The following is a 23,775-nucleotide window of genomic DNA, read 5'->3' on the forward strand; positions in this document are numbered from 1 at the left end:
ACCTGGGAAATGTAAACGGTTTGGGGTCCTGAGGACCGAGTTTGGGAACCACTGATCTATAGCAAGAAGACAGGGCTGCCTGCTAGGTCCTGTTACAGCCTCTAAGGGGAGTTAGGCATTCCATTACATATTCCATTCACACTGAGATGCAAATCACAACACTGCTCACCAAATATATTGTTATATTTTACAAAGAAACATTGCTATTCTCCAATTATAAGAGATAGTATCACTGCTTATCAACTATACAAGTATATTTTACAATTATTTACTGTTTGCCAGTTGTGTTGGGCAAATTTCCATCACATGTCATCACGGTACGTAAAAAGAATATATCCTGGAAACTAGGGAAAGTACTAGGGAAAGTTCCCCCAGCTCTCTGTGCTCTACCTTCTCCTACATCAGCAACAGACTGTGAATGACTGTCTCTTCTCCAGCCTGCTTGCTTGGAAGCATTAGGATTGGTTCCAGGGATCCTACAATGACAACATTCAGCGCTGGCCGACACTGTTATTACAACTAGACATTTCCACTATAAGTTCCAGTGATGTCATATCCTAAGCTTCCTATAGGAAGTAGTTATGACAGGGCACAAAACTTACTTATTTGTAATCACCAGATGTTAGCAGCTATTGTAGTGATTCTTATGGTAAGGGGACATATCATGTGATGCTGTTGTGTCACAGTATGGTGTGCTGCCTTCTGTGCATGTAGTTCTTTTTTTTTCTACATTTCTTTAATTCATCAGACTCCAGAGCAGTAACATGTTACAAAACATGACATATCAAAGTAAATAGTATATAAAATTAAAATCTGTTGTAGGCAATTTTACAATATCATAGAAGTATTTTCACATGACAATAATAACAAAAGGCAATATGCTGCACACAAGTTAACCCAAGCATGGCAGGCACATACCCAGTGGTGGATTTCCCAATAGGCACATGAGACACTTGTTTAGGGGCAGCACACCAGGCTGATGCGGCCAGGTGATTCCTTTTTTATTGTCATTAAGACTTAATGTTTTTAGATTTTATTTAGCAAATGATTCTGGACCAAGAGCATCAAATCATGGTCCAGGAGGTTGTGGTAGGGTAAGGTTCGGGCTGCTTTGGTGGTCTCAAGGCATCCAGGCTGCCCTCAAAATGAAGGGGGCAATGACGTGGTAGAGGGGCCCCAATAATGTGCCTAGCAGCGGTCTGACTCCTAAATCTGCCCCTACACATACCCTCAAACAAATAACTCCAAAAGATACCCAAATAAATAAGTAAACAGGGCACCCATCAGCCTGTAGAAGGCACAGAAATTGATGGAACGTCCAATAAAAATGAAAGATGTGCGGCGGACACTTTTCGTGTTTTGGTTTTGGACCTGGATCCCCGCTCGTACTTTGGATCTGGGTTGGTTTTGCCAAAACCACCCTTTCAGGTTTTGGATCTGGATTATTTTTGTAATATACACAAAAACAGCTAAAATCACAGAATTTGGGGGTAATTTTGATCCTACGGTATTGTTAACCTCAATTCCTCAATTCATTTCCACTCATTTCTAGTCTATTCTGAACACTGAACACCTCACAATATTGTTTTTAGGCCAAAAGGTTGCAACAAGGTCCCTGGATGACTAAGCTAAGCGACACAAGTGGACGGCACACACACCTGGCCCATCTAGGAGTGGCACTGTAGTGGCAGACAGGATGGCAGTTTTAAAACTAGGCCCCAAAGAGCACATAATGCAAAGAAAAAAGAGGTGCACCGAGGACCCTGGTTGACTAAGCTAAGCGACACAAGTGGGCAGAAAACACCTTGCCCATCTAGGAGTGGCACTGCAGTGGCAGACAGGATGGTAGTTTTAAAAGCTAGGCCCCAAAGAGCACATAATGCAAAAAGAGAGGTGCAAGATGGAATTGTCTTGGGTCCACCCACCCTTATGTTTAAATAGGACATGCACAGTTTAATAAACCCATCATTTCATGACAGGTGATCCCCCTCGAAAAAGCTTGCTAAGTTCTCAGAATCATAGCTAGCTACAAATATACCACCTACTTTTTTTATGCCTCTTCTCATAATGTGAAAAGTCAACAGGAAGAGGACAGTGTCAAGAAGGTGATTACAAATTAGAGAGGCACACGCAATCAGGAACAACACTCATGTTTTTACCTCCGCTCCTATATAGGTGTGGAACAGAAAGGACTTCAACCAAGCAAATATATAATTATTAATTACCACATTACTGGACAAACTGAAAAACTAGGGGCCAAAGCCTCCAAAATTGTACCCCCTTCTCCATGGTCAGGGATTAAGATAATCTCAGATTTAATGCTGGTATGCAAATAAACTGGTGTATACCACAGGATCAAGATTGGATATTTTTCCCTCCACGGAGTCTGAGACTTATTTTGTGAAAATCTCATAGGTTTCTTTTTTTCCACGTTTTTTATTGCATTTTTATTTATATATTTTGTGGCAGATGCATTATTTTTGTTTTTCACAGCTCCTAGTTACACGCATGTGAGCATACCTGTGTGTCCCAGTTACACGAATGTGAGCATATCTGTGTGTCTTGTTTATTTTATTCCTATTTTATTTTTAAATAAAGCAGCCCCTTAGCTATTTTAGCAGCCCCTCCTGAGCTCTCGTAGCAACCCCGGAATGAGGCAAGTTCAGTTCGGGTGGGTTCGTTAAAGTATTACGACCGACTGTGCAGTGAATTTTTTTGTTATGAGCCCCTGCCCTAGTGGACCTTACCACTCTACAGTGAAACTCATTTCTTACTATAAGTAGGACTGTGAGAGGAAGCAATGCTAACCTCTGTGCCCACAGCATGCCTCAACCTGGCAAGCCAGACATCTTCCTGGCTGTAAGCCATCGTGAGATTCCATACTGGGCCTTATTCAGTAACTGTTTGTGCCTCACAGAAGCTCCTGGCCCATCTAGTGCTGCAGTGCAATAGAAAGCTGATGCAATGCAAGATCTCTGAAACTCTTCTTCTAACATTGCAAGGTCTTGCGATAACCCTACGCAACCCTTTAAGAAAAGAAGATCCCTGTACAACAAATGCACATCTTCTAAATAAATAATCCCAAAATGTGGAGCATCAATAATAAATCAAAATTTAGGTTTACTAATTGGAGCCATTCATTTGCGTGAGTCCCTAACATGAAATAATTGAGAAGAACCTCCCTCTAATGCTTCAGCGAAAATATCACTTTTACCTCCTCGACAGTTGCACTGGATTATGATTCAGTCTCTTCTGAGTCACACTGACTTTGGCCACAAATGTGGTCTCTCCCCACTTTATTTAAAAACACTTCAGCAATTTCCATTTCCACATTTGCGGCTAGTTTTCACAAATCTGTTTGTGGTGTTGAAGCTTGTTTCATATCTGCTCTAGGCTTTAATTTAAACCTAGGATCAAGTAGAGCAGCACCCCTGGAATTATATGTCAGCACCCCTGGACTTATACAGCATAAGCAGCACCCCTGGAGAATTACACAGCACAGCAGACAGGCAACAGCACCCCTGGACTTAAACGGCAGTGTGGCAGCACCCCTGGACTGATAGGGCAGAGGTGCAACACCCCTGGAATGATGTGGAAAAGAAAAGACGTGCAAGATGGAATTGTCCTTGAGCTCTCCCACCCACCCTTATGTTGTATAAACAGGACAGGCACACTTTAACAAACTAATCATTTTAGCGACAGGGTCTGCCACACAACTGTGGCTGAAATTATTTGTTTGTTTGGGCCCCCACCAAAAAAGATGCAATCAATCTCCTTGCACAAACTGGCTCTACTGTGGCAAGATGTCGTCCTCATCCTCAGATTCCCTCTCTCTCCCCCCCCCCCCCCCCGCCTTCGGAAATACTATTCAAACAAACCACATAATTTGGGTGTCAATGGACTGCTTACGCTATTACCCAAGGTTTCTGAACTTGACAATGACTTATGATGAATGCGCTGCAGGTGACGTATAAGGGAGAATATTCTTAGGTGGTTAATGTCCTTACCCTTACTTATTATGGATTGACAAAGGCAACAGATGGCTTGACACCTGTTGTCCGGATTTGTGGGGAAATAATTCCACACCGGAGTGGTGGCTTTTTTTGCCCAGGCATGACAATGGGCTTTTTCATCCCATGGGCAACAACTATCTCTACTGGTGCCTTATTCAAACAAACCACATCACCATCAGAATCCTCATCGTCAACTTCCTCCGCAGCGCCAGCTACACTCATATCCTTCTCATCCTGGTGTACTTCTACAGTGACATCCTCAATCTTAATATCAGCAACTGGACTGGCGGTGCTCCTCCCAGCACTTGCAGAGGGTGTGCATATGGTGGTAGGAGCCTCCTCATTCTATACAGTGTTGTGAAGGTGAGGCCTAGACATCGCAACCGTGAACAGTGCCAGCACCCCTGTATTTTCACACCACCCCTTTAATTTTACAGCATACAAGACAAGGCCAGTGTACATTTATTTTCACTGTACCCCTGAATTTTTACAGCATACAGGGCCAGTGTACATTTATTTTCACTGCACCCCTTAATTTTTACAGCATACAAGACAGGGCCAGTGTACATTGATTTTCACTACACCCTATAATTATTACAGCATACAAGACACGGCCAGTGTACATTGATTTTCACTGCACCCTAGAATTATTACAGCATACAAGACAGGGCCAGTGTACATTAATTTTCACTGCACCTTAGAATTATTACAGCATACAAGACAGGGCCAGTGTACATTGATTTTCACTGCACCCCTGAATTTTTACAGCATACAGGGCCAGTGTAATATTATTTTAACAGCAGCACCCCTATATTTTTAAAGCATATATTTTTACAGCATACAGGACCAGTGTGCTTTTAATTTTTAATAACTGCACCCACGTTTTGCCTCTTTCTGGTTTCCGAGTCTGGCGGGAAGTCCGGGCTCGGAACGGGATGTTCAGGGGGGCTCAGTACTCTGTGAACCTAACCCGCTTATCTCTAATACAAATGTGTTTCATACCAAGAGGTACATGTAGTGATTTTTTCTTCTTCATCTTCTTCTTATGTTCAGTCTCATGTTTTTTTCCAGGTGTTTGAGGAATGGGTTTTTTTGTTGTTGCACAGGCTAATGTGTTGGGGGGTTTTCACCAGGTGGTACAAGTTGGTGTGTAATATGCAGATATGTTTGTAATATATTCATGTCTGCTTCTTAGTACACAACACCATGAGCAGCTGTATGGTGGTTTCACCTTGGCATTGTACCTATGTATTCTGCAACGGCGACTGTAAGTAGCATACTGTTGTACTGTCTGTGCTCACAGATTCACCTTACACATTTTTGGATTATTATGTTTAACCACATACTCCAACACAACCATAAATTAGGCAACTGCTCCTAAAACCTATGTTCCTTTTCTTTAATGTTCCTCAATTGCAAACATTGTTGTGCCAGTAAAATATCTGATTTGTTCCTGTTGCAGACTGCTCTTCGCACGTGGTAGAGTTTAGCAAGATTTTATCGTTACATGAGGAAATTAATTTACTCTGCTTGCACCTTTCTATGTAATTTATGGATTGAGTCTCTGTGGGATATGGTCAATAAATACTGCACTCATCAGAATATGTTTCATACAACAATATTTTGAATCAAATCAGGGGAGAAGTATCAGAATCGAACTGTAAAAGTGAACAAAATGAATTTTACTTAAAGGAAAAGTCATCAAAATATTAGACCCCACTTAATATTTGTAGTTGCATTACAATTCATTGCATAACAACATAAACAGAAGGGATTGCAAGGGATGCGATTGTGACGTATGTTGTAGAAAATAAGTTCATGGCCCAAAATAGTTAAAAACAAAACATCCTCATTCTAATTAGGAGATAAGTATATACTGTACTCCATGTTGGTAGTGCCATTGATGTGATATAGGGAAGCGGTTAAAATACTGCTAGTCGGGATCCCTGCAGTCATAATGCCGACGCCAGAATCCTGACGCGGTGAAATGCCGACGCCAGAATACTGGCAACACAGGCTATTCTCCCTCTGTGGATGAGAATAGAACCTGTGGCGAATCAGTAAGACACCGTACCCGCAGCGTGGTGAGCACAGCGAGCCCACAAGGGGCTTTCTCTCATTCGCTCCGCTGCTGGCATTCTGGTGGACGGGTTCATGACAGCCGGGATCCCGTCTGCCGGCAATTCATACTGAACCCAGTGATATATAAATATATATATATATATATATATATATATGTATTGAGAAAGTATTCCGTAACGTTAACATAACAATGTAGCACATAGTTAAAAGGCAAAAGTATGTGTCTAGGTAGAGAATCACTAAAAAATTAAAAGGTGGTTACAAAACAGAATGTGTTCACATTGTGCAAAATTTATCAGAAGGGTACCTCAGGTAACTGTGTTGGACCCTGTTCTATTGATTTGTGCATTTTTTAAGAACTTTTTTTTAAGTTTATCAACAGTTTTAATGAAGAGGAGGTGACGGTACGAAGGAGGGGGGGGGGGGGGGGGAGCTAAACACAAAACCAAAATACATATTTAAGAATTACAGCAATAGTCAGTTCATATTGCAAATAAGAAATGAATCATAAAATAAAAAGGTATCTAAACAAATACAGAAAGAGCAAGAGACTGTGAGGGGGGGGGGGGGGGGTGGACATAGAGGCCTCAGACCTCAGGACAGTGAACAGTTAGGCTGACCATAGGCTGTGATGAAACATAATTGATTCTTAATCTTATTCCTTATATCTTGCCAACATTGTGAGTTGGTCATATTCATTGACAATAATAAGCCATATACTGTAGCAGCAGTAACGCAGGGCAGGGATGTTACTTGCTACAGAAATATTTTGCCAGAATGGAAAATTAAAATTAGTGTAGATCAATTTTTGCCTTTTACAAAATGTATTTACAAAATGTTATGGTAATAGCTTTATTACTTACACCAGTGGTTCTTAAACTTTTTTGAATCATGGCTCCCTAGAGTATCAGGATTTTTTTCAATCACCCCTAGGACTAAAGTTTCTTATTGAGAAATGTAATAATAAATATTATATTGAGTACATTGTGTTTATATATCATCCTTAGGTTCAGTTATGTGGTCAGGGACAAGATTTGTTTCTGTTTGTCCACATATTTTTTAACTGGCAGCCACCAGCACTGGTTTTGCCTTTTACGTTGACCATAAATAATTTTAATAGGTTCTGGACCACCAATCCAAGGCACCTATGGAAGTGTCCCGAGACACCCCAGGGTGCCACGGCACACAGTTTGAGAACCACTGGGTTACACATTAAATGCAGCAAAACCAGGGAAAATTAATACTTTTTTGACAACAATTATTATCATTTATTTATAGAGCCACCCTCTTTACGCATTTCTGCATAGAGAATATTGTCAACAGCTGAAAACAGTGCTAGGATGCATGCAAATAGAGATAAATGTACAGTATATGATGTACACAATAGTAGTACCAGTGTCAAGGTCAATATTTAAACCATATCTTATATATGAGGTAGTTTTGGTACAAAGGACCTAGGTGAGCTTCGGTGATGGCAAATTCATTCATAAAGAGAATACAAGAACTAAATTGTAACAAAGAGTTAAATAAAAAAACTTTTTGTGTACTTACGTAATCAGTCAACATTGTCTGGTGATCATATTGTACCAAAAACCATATTGCCTCCTGGCTTCATTGATGGCAGTAGCTTGATTGACTCCAATTTGAGTAACTTTTCCATTGAAAGTTATATAGATTTTTGCCTGGTCTGAGCAAATGTTAATTGTCAGTATTACATGTGACGTTATTATGCCATTACATATACTACATATTTCTCTGACGTCCTAAGTGGATGCTGGGGACTCCGTCAGGACCATGGGGATTAGCGGCTCCGCAGGAGACAGGGCACAAAAGTAAAAGCTTTAGGATCAGGTGGTGTGCACTGGCTCCTCCCCCTATGACCCTCCTCCAAGCCTCAGTTAGATTTTTGTGCCCGGCCGAGAAGGGTGCAATCTAGGTGGCTCTCCTAAAGAGCTGCTTAGAGTAAAAGTTTGTTAGGTTTTTTATTTTCAGTGAGTCCTGCTGGCAACAGGCTCACTGCTACGAGGGACTTAGGGGAGAGAAGTGAACTCACCTGCGTGCAGGATGGATTGGCTTCTTAGGCTACTGGACACCATTAGCTCCAGAGGGAGTCGGAACACAGGTCTCACCCTGGGGTTCGTCCCGGAGCTGCGCCGCCGACCCCCCTTGCAGATGCCGAAAAGTGAAGGTCCAGAAACGGCGGCAGAAGACTCTTCAGTCTTCATAAGGTAGCGCACAGCACTGCAGCTGTGCGCCATTGTTGTCAGCACACTTCATAGCAGCGGTCACTGAGGGTGCAGGGCGCTGGGGGGGGGGCGCCCTGGGCAGCAATGATAGTACCTTATTCTGGCTAAAAATACATCACATATAGCCCCTGGGGGCTATATGGATGTATTTAACCCCTGCCAGGTCTCAGAAAAACGGGAGAAGAAGCCCGCCGAAAAGGGGGCGGGGCCTATTCTCCTCAGCACACAGCGCCATTTTCCCTCACAGAAATGCTGGTGGGAAGGCTCCCAGGCTCTCCCCTACACTGCACTACAGAAACAGGGTTAAAACAGAGAGGGGGGGCACTTATTTGGCGATATGTATATATATATTAAAATGCTATAAGGGAAAAACACTTATATAAAGGTTGTCCCTGTATAATTATAGCGTTTTTGGTGTGTGCTGGCAAACTCTCCCTCTGTCTCCCCAAAGGGCTAGTGGGGTCCTGTCCTCTATCAGAGCATTCCCTGTGTGTGTGCTGTGTGTCGGTACGTGTGTGTCGACATGTATGAGGACGATGTTGGTGAGGAGGCGGAGCAATTGCCTGAAATGGTGATGTCACTCTCTAGGGAGTCGACACCGGAATGGATGGCTTATTTAAGGAATTACGTGATAATGTCAACACGCTGCAAGGTCGGTTGACGACATGAGACGGCCGGCAAACAAATTAGTACCTGTCCAGGCGTCTCAAACACCGTCAGGGGCTGTAAAACGCTCATTTACCTCAGTCGGTCGACACGGACACTGACTCCAGTGTCGACGGTGAAGAAACAAACGTATTTTCCTTTAGGGCCACACGTTACATGTTAAGGGCAATGAAGGAGGTGTTACATATTTCTGATACTACAATTACCACAAGAAGGGTATTATGTGGGGTGTGAAAAAACTACCTGTAGTTTTTCCTGAATCAGATAAATTAAATGAAGTGTGTGATGATGCGTGGGTTTCCCCCGATAGAAAATTATTGGCGGTATACCCTTTCCCGCCAGAAGTTAGGGCGCGTTGGGAAACACCCTTTAGGGTGGATAAGGCGCTCACACGCTTATCAAAACAAGTGGCGGTACCGTCTCCAGATAGGGACGCCCTCAAGGAGCCAGCTGAGAGGCTGGAAAATATCCTAAAAAGGTATATACACACATACTGGTGTTATACTGCGACCAGCGATCGCCTCAGCCTGGATGTGCAGCGCTGGGGTGGCTTGGTCGGATTCCCTGACTGAAAATATTGATACCCTTGACAGGGACAGTATTTTATTGACTATAGAGCATTTAAAGGATGCATTTCTATATATGCGAGAAGTGCGATGTCCATATCTGCCAGAAGATGTTTATGGACACGACAGTGGTCAGGTGATGCAGATTCCAAACGGCACATGGAAGTATTGCCGTATAAAGGGGAGGAGTTATTTGGGGTCGGTCCATCGGACCTGGTGGCCTCGGCAACAGCTGGAAAATCCACCTTTTTTACCCCAAATCACATCTCAGCAGAAAAAGACACCGTCTTTTCAGCCTCAGTCCTTTCGTCCCCATAAGGGCAAGCGGGCAAAAGGCCAGCCATATCTGCCCAGGGATAGAGGAAAGGGAAGAAGACTGCAGCAGGCAGCCCATTCCCAGGAACAGAAGCCCTCCACAGCTTCTGCCAAGTCCTCAGCATGACGCTGGGGCCGTTCAAGCGGACTCAAGTGCGGTGGGGGGTCGTCTCAAGAGTTTCAGCGCGTAGTGGGCTCACTCGCAAGTGGACCCCTGGATCCTACAAGTAGTATCCCAGGGGTACAGACTGGAGATTCGAGACGTCTCCCCCTCGCAGGCTCCTGATGTCTGCTTTACCAACGTCTTCCTCCGACAGGGAGGCAGTATTGGAAACAATTCACAAGCTGTATTCCCAGCAGGTGATAATCAAAGTACCCCTCCTACAACAAGGAAAGGGGTATTATTCCACACTATATTGTGGTACTGAAGCCAGACGGCTCGGTGAGACCTATTCTAAATGGGAAATCTTTGAACACTTACATACAAAGGTTCAAATCAAGATGGAGTCACTCAGAGCAGTGATAGCGAACCAGGAAGAAGGGGACTATATGGTGTCCCTGGACATCAAGGATGCTTACCTCCATGTCCCAAATTGCCCTTCTCACCAAGGGTACCTCAGGTTCGTGGTACGGAACTGTCACTATCAGTTTCAGACGCTGCCGTTTGGATTGTCCACGGGTCTTTACCAAAGTAATGGCCGAAATGATGATTCTTCTTCAAAGAAAAGGCGTCTTAATTATCCCTTACTTGGACAATCTCCTGATAAGGGCAAGGTCCAGAGAACAGTTGGAAGTCGGAGTAGCACTATCTCAAGTAGTTCTACGACAGCACGGGTGGATTCTAAATATCCAAAATCGCAGCCGTTTCCGACGACACGTCTGCTGTTCCTAGGGATGGTTCTGGACACAGTCCAGAAAAAGGTGTTTCTCCCGGAGGAGAAAGCCAGGGAGTTATCCGAGCTAGTCAGGAACCTCCTAAAACCAGGAAAAGTGTCAGTGCATCATTGCACAAGAGTCCTGGGAAAAATGGTGTCTTATTACGAAGCGATTCCATTCGGCAGATTCCACGCAAGAACTTTTCAGTGGGATCTGCTGGACAAATGGTCCGGATCGCATTTTCAGATGCATCAGCGGATAACCCTATCTCCAAGGACAAGGGTGTCTCTCCTGTGGTGGTTACAGAGTGCTCATCTTCTAGAGGGCCGCAGATTCGGCATTCAGGATTGGATGCTGGTGACCACGGAGGCCAGCCTGAGAGGCTGGGGAGCAGTCACACAGGGAAAAAATTTCCAGGGAGTGTGATCAAGTCTGGAGATTTTTCTCCACATAAATATACTGGAGCTAAGGGCAATTTACAATGCTCTAAGCTTAGCAAGACCTCTGCTTCAAGGTCAGCCGGTATTGATCCAGTGGGACAACATCACGGCAGTCGCCCACGTAAACAGACAGGGCGGCACAAGAAGCAGGAGGGCAATGGCAGAAACTGCAAGGATTTTTCGCTGGGCGGAAAATCATGTGATAGCACTGTCAGCAGTGTTCATTCCGGGAGTGGACAACTGGGAAGCAGACTTCCTCAGCAGGCACAACCTCCACCCGGGAGAGTGGGGACTTCATCGGGAAGTCTTCCACATGATTGTGAACCGTTGGAAAAGACCAACGGTGGACATGATGGCGTCCCGCCTGAACAAAAAACTGGACAAGTATTGCGCCAGGTCAAAAGACCCTCAGGCAATAGCTGTGGACGTTCTGGTAACACCGTGGGTGTACCAGTCGGTGTATGTCTTCCCTCCTCTGCTTCTCATAACCAAGGTTTTGAGAATTACAAGACGTAGAGGAGTAAGAACTATACTCGTGGCTCCGGATTGGCCAAGAAGGACTTGGTACCCGGAACTTCAAGAGATGCTCACAGAGGACTCATGGCCTCTGCCGCTAAGAAGGGACTTGCTTCAGCAAGTACCATGTCTGTTCCAAGACTTACCGCGGCTGCGTTTGACGGCATGGCGGTTGAACGCCGGATCCTAAGGGAAAAAGGCATTCCGGAAGAGGTCATTCCTACCCTGGTCAAAGCCAGGAAGGAGGTGACCGCACAACATTATCACCACATGTGGCGAAAATATGTTGCGTGGTGTGAGGCCAGGAAGGCCCCATGAAGAAATTTCAACTCGGTCGTTTCCTGCTTTTCCTGCAAACAGGAGTGTCTATGGGCCTCAAATTGGGGTCCATTAAGGTTCAAATTTCGGCCCTGTCGATTTTCTTCCAGAAAGAATTGGCTTCAGTTCCTGAAGTCCAGAAGTTTGTCAAGGGAGTACTGCATATACAACCCCCTTTTGTGCCTCCAGTGGCACTGTGGGATCTCAACGTAGTTCTGGGATTCCTAAAATCACATTGGTTTAAACCGCTCAAATCTGTGGAGGCGAGTGTCAGAATTGGCGGCGTTTGTCTCAAAAAAGCCCATATCTGATTGTCCATTCGGACAGGGCAGAGCTGCGGACTCATCCCCAGTTTCTCCCTAAGGTGGTGTCAGTGTTTCACCCGAACCAGCTTATTGTGGTACCTGCGGCTACTAGGGACTTGGAGGACTCCAAGTTGCTAGATGTTGTCAGGGCCCTGAAAATATAGTTTCCAGGACGGCTGGAGTCAGGAAAACTGACTTGCTGTTATCCTGTATGCACCCAACAAACTGGGTGCTCTTGCTTCTAAGCAGACGATTGCTAGTTGGATGTGTAGTACAATTCAGCTTGCACATTCTGTGGCAGGCCTGCCACAGCCAAAATATGTAAATGCCCATTCCACAAGGAAGGTGGGCTCATCTTGGGCGGCTGCCCGAGGGTCTCGGCTTTACAACTTTGCCGAGCTGATACTTGGTCAGGGGCACACCCTGACTGAGGAGGACCTGGAGTTCTCTCATTCGGTGCTGCAGAGTCATCCGCACTCTCCCGCCCGTTTGGGAGCTTTGGTATAATCCCCATGGTCCTGACGGAGTCCCCAGCATCCACTTAGGACGTCAGAGAAAATAAGAATTTACTTACCGATAATTCTATTTCTCGTAGTCCGTAGTGGATGCTGGGCGCCCATCCCAAGTGCGGATTGTCTGCAATACTTGTACATAGTTATTGTTACAAAAATCGGGTTATTATTGTTGTGAGCCATCTTTTCAGATGCTCCGCTGTTATCATGCTGTTAACTGGGTTCAGATCACAGGTTGTACAGTGTGATTGGTGTGGCTGGTATGAGTCTTACCCGGGATTCAAAATCCTTCCTTATTGTGTACGCTCGTCCGGGCACAGTATCCTAACTGAGGCTTGGAGGAGGGTCATAGGGGGAGGAGCCAGTGCACACCACCTGATCCTAAAGCTTTTACTTTTGTGCCCTGTCTCCTGCGGAGCCGCTAATCCCCATGGTCCTGACGGAGTCCCCAGCATCCACTACGGACTACGAGAAATAGAATTATCGGTAAGTAAATTCTTATTTTTTATTTGTAGGCAATATGCAGTTCCATAGTGCACGTTACTTTTTTTTTAGAGAAAATGAAGCTTGGTGTAAATGAAGGCAGATTTGAGGAAAGAATCTGCTTAAATATGGTTGAGATGATTGCTATTTTAATAGTGGGAGACACCACTGTATGGGGAACACCAATTAAATTATTGAAATATTTGCTGGACAGCTTTTCATTTCATAAATTCTGCAATTACAATGATACGCTAGTTAAGAGGTCCCCAGTTTAAAAAAAAAAAAAAACAATAGTTCACTTGCACGGATGAAATGACTTCCTGTGTCCTATTTCCTGTATCCATGGTAACCTTTTGTATCCTGTCCGGCTCAGCGAACCAATAGGGAGTAAGGCATTTCCTGCATAGCCAGTCTTAAAAAAAAATAAAAAAAGTAAGTTAAAGATTCTCATCATTTGCTGCTGTTCAGTTTTATAGACACAAAAAAAAAATCAAACTTCAAGATCATTTCTAAAATGAACATCAGCCTTCGGGTAAGATATATATATATATGTATGTGTATTTCTATTGCAACTTGCTTTGTTTATTCATTAGTACGCTTGTAGAAGAGGAAATATTTGGGTGTGTAGCTGACTGGGTTTTCTCCCTATCAAATCTAAATGTTACAGTCTGCTGATTGGGAGAGTTAAGGCGTTGATACTGCTCTAGTGAAAAAAAGAAACACGGAACTAACAGTGGGCAAAATTCCATACTCGCGTTTTTATACATGTAGAACCCAAATTCTGATTTTATAGCATTAAGCTCACTTTCTTTAGGGGCTTATTGAGAGAAAAATTATTTAAAACTGGTATGTCTTCTACTCTTTACACACGTTATAGTACATTTGTAGTGCCTAACAGTACATAGTGGATGATTACATCATTCATTTACAGGTTTTCATGACCTGTCCTTGGAAAATACTGCACCTGTTTTAGAAAGAATAGATAAATAAAACACACATGAAATATCTGTAATTATCAGTTGCCCAGTACTACTATGCTATGTGCTACAGTATTTATTATTCTTCAGTGGAATTGTGCAAGCTACACTATGGTATGTATGTATATAATTGCGTTCAGTAGTCCGGCTGGGGCTGTAATATCCAATGTAGCCTATATTTGCTCAGTGTGTTTGTATAGTTGCACTTGCCTGTCAGCAATTCTATCCCATGAAATGTTATTAATATAATCTTTAATTTATAAACTGCTGGCATATTACACAGTGCTTTACACTGAGGGAATTAAGATACAAATAATCAAATCAAATAAAGTGATATGAAATAGAAGGTAAAGACGGTCCTGCACATATGAGCTTACAATCTATGATGTATGGCGAACACTTGACACATGAGTGGAATAGCAATTGTAGCTGCTGGTTGGGAAAGACTGTAGTCAGTGGAAGGCAGCAGATCTGTGAATCTACGGGTAGTAAAAACTTTTACCTGTCTGTAGAAATCTTAAAACTGCCAGCTGCTAGCAATCGTACCTGTCCAATGTTATCAGCTGCTATCAATACTACTGCATACTTTTATAAAGTCAGTTAAAGGGGTATTACATACCAAACTGTACTAATTCTCCCAATCGTTTGTTATACTTAAATCATTCAGCTAATTGTATTCTTAATTTTTGCCTATATCTTTTGCTTTTTGCTAGCAAGAACAATTATGAGCAGCAAACAAAGGGACGTGAACAGATCTGAAATTGTTCTCACCCCACTGCAAGCATCTCTGTGTGCCGTTGTCTGTGTGTTACTTCTGCAGGAGCATGTCATTTGCTGTCCTGCCGTGTGCCATATCTGCTCGGAAAAACAGGTGAACTGCCGTGGCTTGGGCCTAGCCACTGTGCCAAGAAACTTTCCCAAAACAACCACTCTCATATATCTGAGCGGCAATAACATTACAAATGTGAGCCCTAACGAACTCGCTGATCTAAAGGAGCTAGCCGTACTCTATTTGGACAATTCCAAAATTGTTTACATACATCCTAAGGCATTTTCATCCTTGAGAAAACTTTACTACCTGTACCTGAATGATAATTATATTCAGCACTTAGATGCTGGGATATTCGATGTACTCTTGGATCTTCAGTATTTGCACCTTCAACAAAATCACATCTATTTCCTTGCTATGGGATTGTTTAAACATCTTAAATCTGTCCGACACTTAGCGCTTCAAAAAAACAGACTGAGTGTCCTTGGCAGCGATTTATTTTTGGGGATGGCTAGCCTTCATACTCTAAATTTAGCTAACAACAATGTCTCACGGATATCTGACTCTGCATTCCGTCACCTAGAAAACCTAGAAAATCTATACCTCGAAGGCAACCGTTTAATGCAAGTCCCATCCAGTGCTCTGGGATTACTGACAGGTCTCAAAAGACTTTCCCTGTCGAATAACCAGATAGAATCAATACACAATTTTGCCTTCAGAAGGCTTAACTCATTACAGTATTTGTATTTTGAGAATGCAAGTATCCACACAATCAGTGACAAGTCTTTTAATGGGCTGAATAATCTCAAGCATTTAATTTTAAGTCGGAACGAGCTACGCACCCTTGACTCAAAGACTTTTACTTACCTGAATCACTTGACCTACCTGCAGTTGGACAGAAATGGCATAATGGCTATATCTGATGACACATTTGAGAAGATGGGAGCTTCATTGAAAGTTCTCAACCTTGCATTTAATAACCTGACGTCTCTCCAGCCTCGAGTGCTCCAGCCTCTTGTCTCTTTAACCTACTTTCAAGCCAGTTACAATCCATGGCACTGTGCATGCAATTTGTTAGGACTCAGAAGCTACCTCTTGTCGTCTTCATATAGATTCAGTATTCATTGTGAAACTCCGCTACAGCTTCGAAACAGGCCACTGGGCAATGTGAAATTGACTGAATTTGAAAACTGCATGGCCACCACCCCAAGCACATTACCGAAGAAGACCTCTCAAGGGTATTCGTCAACAACTGAGTCGATGCACAGCCATAGGCAAAGCACACATGAAACGTTATCGAAACAATCAACCGTTTTGGAATCCAGTAGCAATACACAGAGCAGTATACTTCATAGCACTACCGAGCGGCCACATAGCGAGATACCGCTACAGTTTCCACCAGTGAATTTCACCAGTAGGGGTGATGGTCAGCTGCCCATAGATATTGTCACAGTTTCCCTCAAGCCAATTGTTATATGTCAGCAGAAGGCTGAAAGTCTAAACCAGTCCGTTCACATTCTGCTCTCATTTTTCATACTGTCTTGTGTTGTCATTGTTTTTCTTATAACTAAAGTAATTCAGCTGAAGAGGAGACTTCAGACTCCTGAACATCAAGGAGACAGTGTGCTGGAGTATTACAGCTGCTACCAGTCTGGCAGGTACCACATGACAGATCCTGCACGACTTACACCTCAGAACTCATTGTCAAGTCCTGAAATTGACTTAATAAGGCCGCTCAAACAGTCCCCATCAGATGCCAAGACCCAGGTCATCCTGTTTGAGCACTCTGCTGTCTAGGCTGATTTCAGCTTGACGGTAGGGAAATGTTCTGTACAACTTGTACTTTATTTTATGATCATTGTTACAGTGGTAAAAAGTTGACAGAATGCTTTCAAAAGCACCAAATCTCAAGACACAAACTTAAAAATGGCAGCTTGGTTGTGCTGGGAAATAATCGTCTTGTGCTGGCTACATGTGAGACCTTTCTCTGTCCGCTATTCAGTTGGGTGTGACTGTATGCTGATACGATCACCGACTACAGGGTTTTTGATTCATCATCACAGTTCTATCTTAGGCTTTAATGGAAGCTGACACCAAGGATTTTTGGCTATAGCAAATGCTCCTAGAAGGTGATGAATTTCAGCAAATTCCTGCAAATCCAAGAGTCAAGACTTACCTGAATTTTCCTGGGTATTGTACAAAGCGCAAACCGTTTGTAGTAAGGTGATTGGCTGCATTCTCATTGTTTCAGTCCTCAGTAGGGCTGTCCTCCAGCAGCTGCACTTTAATAATCCTGTTTTTCTCCTGTTCTATCAGTATGACACCAGAGCAGAGTAAAGTATGTATCCAGTTGTTTACAAGTGATCGTACTTTGGTCTATATACTGTATCATAATAAAATGTGTTACTTCTCTATGTTTACATTGTGTAGTACATTATAGCAGATTTAAGAATTACATTCCAGTGTATTCATTTTTGCAGTAACTCCCCTTCACATTAGCCAGCCTGAAATAATTCCATAGGGGCCCCGAACACCCCCATTACCACCTCTCTGCCCGGGCCTGCAGTTTATTCAGTGTCAGAACTCTAACATTGAGGATACTTGTGAATTTAGGGCCTAATTCAGAGCTGATCGTAGATGTGCGAAAAAACGCAAATCTACGATCATTGGGGGTCATTCTGAGTTGATAGCTAGATAAAAATGTTCGCTGCGCAGCGATGATGCTGAAAAACTGCATTTCTGCGCATGCGGCGCAATGCGCACGCGCGACGTACTTTCACAACAGCCAATGTAGTTTTACACAAGTTCTAGCAAAGCAATTCTGTCGCACTGCTGGCTGCAGAGTGATTGACAGGAAGAGGGCGTTTCGGGGGGTGTCAACTGACCGTTTTTATGGAATGTTCGAAAAAAAATGCAGGCGTGGCTGGCCGAACGCAGGGCGTGTTTGTGACGTCAAATCCGGAACTTAACAGTCTGAAGTGATCGCAAGCTAGGAGTAGGTCTGGAGCTACTCTGAAACTGCACAAATTATTTTTGTAGCCGCTCTGCGATCCTTTCGTTCGCACTTCTGCTAAGCTAAGATACACTCCCAGAGGGCGGCGGCTTAGCGTTTGCACGGCTGCTAAAAACAGCTAGCGAGCGATCAACTCAGAGGGGGAGGGTTAGAAGGGTAGGGGATAGGATATAGCACCCCTTAACCACCCCTGTCGGCTTCTTCGTAATCGGGATCTCAACATCTGTATTTCAAATGTCGGGATCCCGCACACTGGCTTTCCATACTGATCCCGTCACATACTATGTTTCTATGAATGTTCACAAATATCAGAAGGTGTTTGAGATATTGCTGACCCTGGGGGGAGATTTATCAAAGCTTGGAGTGAGATAAAGTAATAACCAATCACCAGTGCCAGATTAAGGTCTACATAGGCCTGGAGCTGAGATTTAGAAAGGGCCTATTATGTGCTGTCGCAGGTAGTGGGATCAGCGCCGTAGAGAAATTCTCCCACGTGGGTATGGGAGTGTGATGATATACTGTATCACTGCAATACCTCCCCACATTACATTACTGTGCTACTTCCCTACACTACATCCCTGCACTGCACTACATCCCCACACTATAGAGGTCATTCCGAGTTGTTCGCTCGCTAGCTGCTTTTAGCAGCCGTGCAAATGCTAAGCCGCCGCCCTCTGGGAGTGTATTTTAGCTTAGCAGAAGTGCGAACGAAAGGATCGCAGCGCTGCTACAAAATAATTTTGTGCAGTTTCAGAGTAGCTTCAGACCTACTCAGCGCTTGCGATCACTTCAGACTATTCAGTTCCTGTTTTGACGTCACAAACACGCCCTGCGTTAGCCCAGCCACACCTGCTTTTTCCTGGCACGCCTGCGTTTTTCCGCACACTCCCTGAAAACGGTCAGTTGACACACAGAAACGCCCACTTCCTGTCAATCACTCTGCGGCCAGCAGTGCGACTGAAAAGCTTCGCTAGTCCTTGTGTGATACTACATCGTTCGTTGTAATAGTACGACGCGCGTGCGCATTGCGCCAATTTTTTGCCTGATCGCTGTGCTGCGACCGAAATCTGCTAGCGAACAACTCGGAATGACCCCCTATTTCACTATGATGGGTTGGAATTGGGAGACCTCTCCTTTACCTTCTAACACCACATTACTGCGCAACCTTCCCACCATTACTGTGCTACCTTCCCTCAGCAGTTACTGCACTACTTTCCCACACCACATTACTGCGCTACATTCCCACCATTACTGTGCTACCTTCCCTCACCAGTTACTGCACTACTTTCCCACACCACCATACTGCGCTACATTCCTAAACCACCGTACTGCGCTACAATTGTAAAGCGCAACGGAATTTGCTGCGCTATTTAAGAATCTTCCCACACCACCGTATTGCGCTACCTCCCCACTCCAGATTACTGCGCTACCTTACCATCCCACCGTACTGCGCTATCTTCCTACACCACCGTACTACTCTACCTTACCACCAAACCTGCGCTACCTTCCCACACCACTGTACTGCTCTACCTTCCCACACCACATTACTGCACTACCTTCCCATACCACCACCCTGCGCTACCTTCCCACACCACCACACTGCACTACCTTCCCACACCACCACACTGCGTTATCTTCCCACATCACATTACTGCGCTACCTTCCCATACCACCACCCTGCGCTACCTTCCCACACCACCACACTGCACTACCTTCCCACACCACCACACTGCGTTATCTTCCAACACCACATTACTGCACTACCTTCCCATACCACCACCCTGCGCTACCTTCCCACACCACCACACTACACTACCTTCCCACACCACCACACTGCATTATCTTCCCACATCACATTACTGCGCTACCTTCCCACACCACATTACTGCGCTAGCTTCCCACACCACCACTTTGCGCTACCTTCCCACACCACCACACTGCGCTACCTTCCCACACCACCACACTGCGCTACCTTCCCACACCACCACACTGCGCTACCTTCCCACACCACCACACTGCGCTACCTTCCCACATCACATTACTGTGCTACCTTCCCACACCACCACACTGCGCTACCTTCCCACACCACCACACTGCGCTACCTTCCCACACCACCACACTGCGCTACCTTCCCACATCACATTACTGTGCTACCTTCCCACACCACCACACTGCGCTACCTTCCCACACCACCACACTGCGCTACCTTCCCACATCACATTACTGTGCTACCTACCCACACCACCACACTGCGTTATCTTCCCACACCACATTACTGCGCTACCTTCCCACACCATATTACTGCGCTACCTTCCCACACTACCACACTGCGCTACCTTCCCACACCACATTACTGCACTACCTTCCCACACCACATTACTGCACTACCTTCCCACACCACATTACTGCGGTACCTTCCCACATCACATTACTGCGCTACCTTCCCACACCACCACACTGCGCTACCTTCCCACATTACATTACTGTGCTACCTTCCCACACCACCACACTGCGTTATCTTCCCACACCACCACACTGCGCTACCTTCCTGCACCACCGTACTGCGCTACCTTCCTGCTCCACCGTACTGCGCTATCTTCCTGCACCACCGTACTGCGCTACCTTCCCGCACCACCGTACTGCGCTACCTTCCTGCACCACCGTACTGCGCTATCTTCCTGCACCACCGTACTGCGCTACCTTCCCGCACCAAAGTACTGCGCTACCTTCCCGCACCACCACACTGCGCTACCTTCCCGCACCACCGTACTGCGCTACCTTCCTGCACCACCGTGCTGCTCTACCTTCCTGCACCAACGTACTGCGCTACCTTCCTGCACCACCGTACTGCGCTACCTTCCTGCACCACCGTACTGCGCTACCTTCCTGCACCAAAGTACTGCGCTACCTTCCCACACCACCGTACTGCGCTACCTTCCTGCACCACAGTACTGCCCTACCTTCCTGCACCACCGTACTGCGCGGGTGGTCTTCAGGTTGCCGACTGTCGGGATCCCGGCGCACAGTATACCGGCGCCGGAATCCCGACAGCTGGCATACTGGCACTTTTTCTCCCTCGTGGGGGTCCACGACCCCCCTGGATGGAGAATAGATAGCACCGTGCCCGCAGCGTGGCGAGCGCAGCGAGCCCGCAAGGGGCTCATTTGTGCTTGCCACGCTGTCGGTATGCCGACGGTTGGGCTTCCGGCGCCGGTATACTGGTCGCCGAGAGCCCGGCCGCTGGCACTGCACTACCTTCCTGCACGACCGTACTGCGCTACCTTCCTGCACCACTGTACTGTGCAAGTATGGAGCGTATGTCAAGCCACTACCATTAAGCTCCAATCTGGCACCAGCCCACGTCCACTATGCAGACACTAGTATGCAACTTCCCTGGTGTCTGAGTGCCCACCCAATACGCTGTCTCCGAAGTTCCGCTACTTGAATTCAGCCCCACCTGGCTTCTATTGGCCGGGAGGGGGCTACATCCTGCCTCCTTATGGAAGGCCCTACTCCCATTAGTTCAGTGGCATCTATCCATACCCCACAGGCAACCCCGGATGCTCGTGAGCACTGGGTGGCGGAGTAAATACAGTAATACATTATGTAAACAAACAGCCTTCAGAATTCCACTCCGCCATATATACACTGCTCTGGCCGGCGGTGCTGCCCTCCCTCTGCTGAGTCTGTCACGGGCCCTGCTCGCCCTGCCCTTGTTATGCCTCTGCCTCTAACCATGCCTCTATAGTGCCCAGTACTAAATATTGTAATTAGGTACCTCGCTCTGTAGCCAGTGACAGATAACAGCTGCAGAATAGTTCTCCAAGTCCACACAACTGTATGCAGCAACAGGGAAGTAGAAGGACCAGGACTGACAACAGCTGACGAGCAGCACTTCTGATATACTCAAGGGGACACGTTGCTAACTTCCAGGGGGCGGAGCTAATCAGGCAATGGGCGGGGCTTCTGGCTTCCCAGGGGAAGGCAGGGGTGGTTCCATCCTCAATGTGAAAGGAGTGGAGCAGCCGGGGGGCAGAGTGTTTAGATAGCATGGGGGCAGAGCTTCAGGCAATGTGAGAAAACACAGCTGCAGGCTACCCAGGAGGCGGGGCTTATCAACATTGTGGGCGGAGCTTATCATATCGCAGGGTCTGACTCTGATCTGCCTTGCTTTCAGTTCAGGGCTTCAGGCAAGTTTGTTAGGCAACCCAGGTGAGGGGACTGGCTGTGCACAGCTGCGGGGCGCGGGAGGTTCGGAGGTGATAGGGGGAGCTTTGGCCGGGATGAAGGCATTTTCCTGTTGCTGAGTAATCAGTGATGACAGGAGAAAAGTATTTTCTCCTGTCAGCACTGGCTGGCTGCACTGAAGAGACCCTGTGGGCCTATTTTCAATGGGGGGCCTGGAGCTGCAGCTCCATCCGCCCCATTGTTAATCCGGCCCTGCCAATCACCCCCTAATGATCATTTTTCAAACATAGCCTGCAAGATGGCAGTCAGGAGCTGATTAGTTGGTATTTTAACTCTCCCCACTTTATCTCACTCCAAACTTTTATATATCTTCCCCAGCCCTGTCTATAGATAAGAGGTGACAAGGAGTTTGGAGGGAAATTGTGAGCCGGGGCCACATTGCTGCACTGTATAGAAGGGGTTATTCAGAGTTGTAAGCAATTGGGCAAATCCATATTGCATTGGGGGGGGGGGGGGAGAGGTTGGCAGATGTAACATGTGCAGAGAGTTAGATTTGGGTGGGTTATTTTGTTTCTGTGCAGGGTAAATACTGGCTGCTTTATTTTTACACTGCAATTTAGATTTCAGTTTGAGCACACCCCGCCCAAATCTAACTCTCTCTGCACATGTTATATGTGCTCCACCTGCAGTGCAGCATGGTTTGTCCATTAGAGTGCTTCTGTGGTTTGCTAACAACACTGAATAACCCCCATGGGACAGTTGACATGATGTAGAGACTCACAAGTATGATAGGTCCTATTATGTGTGTGCCAAATATCATGTTAACCCACCACTACATCATAATGTGTGCTGTGGTCAGAGCTGCACGTTCTGTTTATAGAAGACTAGAGCCATTGTCATAAAAATGTGAAACATCTATTAATGAAGGGCATAACTTGTAAAGCTTAAAGCTTAGTGTAAAGCACAACAAATGTTCATCTTTGATCCCACAGTGAATGTGAATTTGTTCTGTATAAATATCTTACACATTCAAGTGTGATATGGAGGGCGCAGAAGTGGTTATATTCCAGACACAGCAAATGTGTTTGCATTTGGTGGGAATTAGAGTATTAAGGTTGATTGCGTGACCTGCTTACTTATCAACTGTGAAAGAGCAAATTAAAAGTTGCTACTTTTAAATGATCTTAGTGTGCCTGTAATGCCTCTTATATTCTTTAGAGGTTTATTTAAAATTGAATTTACTCAGCAGAGCGGATCCTCTGAACAGCTTTATACAAATGCTGGAACCTGCAGACTCATGCAGAAGAGGAGTCCTGCGCCGTGGCACAAATGTGCCAGCTGGCCTTGATTTTCTGCTACAATCCCTATTTTTACATATACAGTATGATCCTATAGTGTTTACTCTGGATTTTTAATACCAATCAGCTACGTGGTCATACTTCTCAGTATGCTGCAGGCAATATCGGTTCTACATTTTAGTGGCCTGATTC

General features: G+C 45.3%; 2 protein-coding genes across 8 annotated transcripts in view; both read left to right on the forward strand.

Moving 5' to 3' along the window:
• Positions 1-23,775, forward strand: part of IPO11 (importin 11) — a 1,123,558-nt gene that overhangs the window by 809,684 nt on the left and 290,099 nt on the right. Inside the window, exon 28 of one of the 7 annotated variants that reach the window (XM_063963043.1) lies at positions 15,029-15,113. The exons of the other annotated variants lie outside the window; for them this stretch is intronic. Within the exon in view, the coding sequence (XP_063819113.1) occupies positions 15,029-15,074 (46 nt within the window). The 3' untranslated portion in view covers positions 15,075-15,113. Of the gene's footprint in view, positions 1-15,028; positions 15,114-23,775 lie in introns of those variants that run through there. 7 annotated transcript variants of the gene reach the window in all.
• LRRC70 (leucine rich repeat containing 70) lies at positions 15,040-17,539 on the forward strand. The gene has a single exon (XM_063963060.1). The coding sequence runs from the start codon at positions 15,040-15,042 to the stop codon at positions 16,879-16,881; it is 1,842 nt and encodes a 613-aa protein (XP_063819130.1). The 3' UTR covers positions 16,882-17,539.

The sequence above is a fragment of the Pseudophryne corroboree genome, chromosome 1 (genome assembly GCF_028390025.1).
Source record: "Pseudophryne corroboree isolate aPseCor3 chromosome 1, aPseCor3.hap2, whole genome shotgun sequence".
NCBI lineage: Eukaryota > Metazoa > Chordata > Amphibia > Anura > Myobatrachidae > Pseudophryne > Pseudophryne corroboree.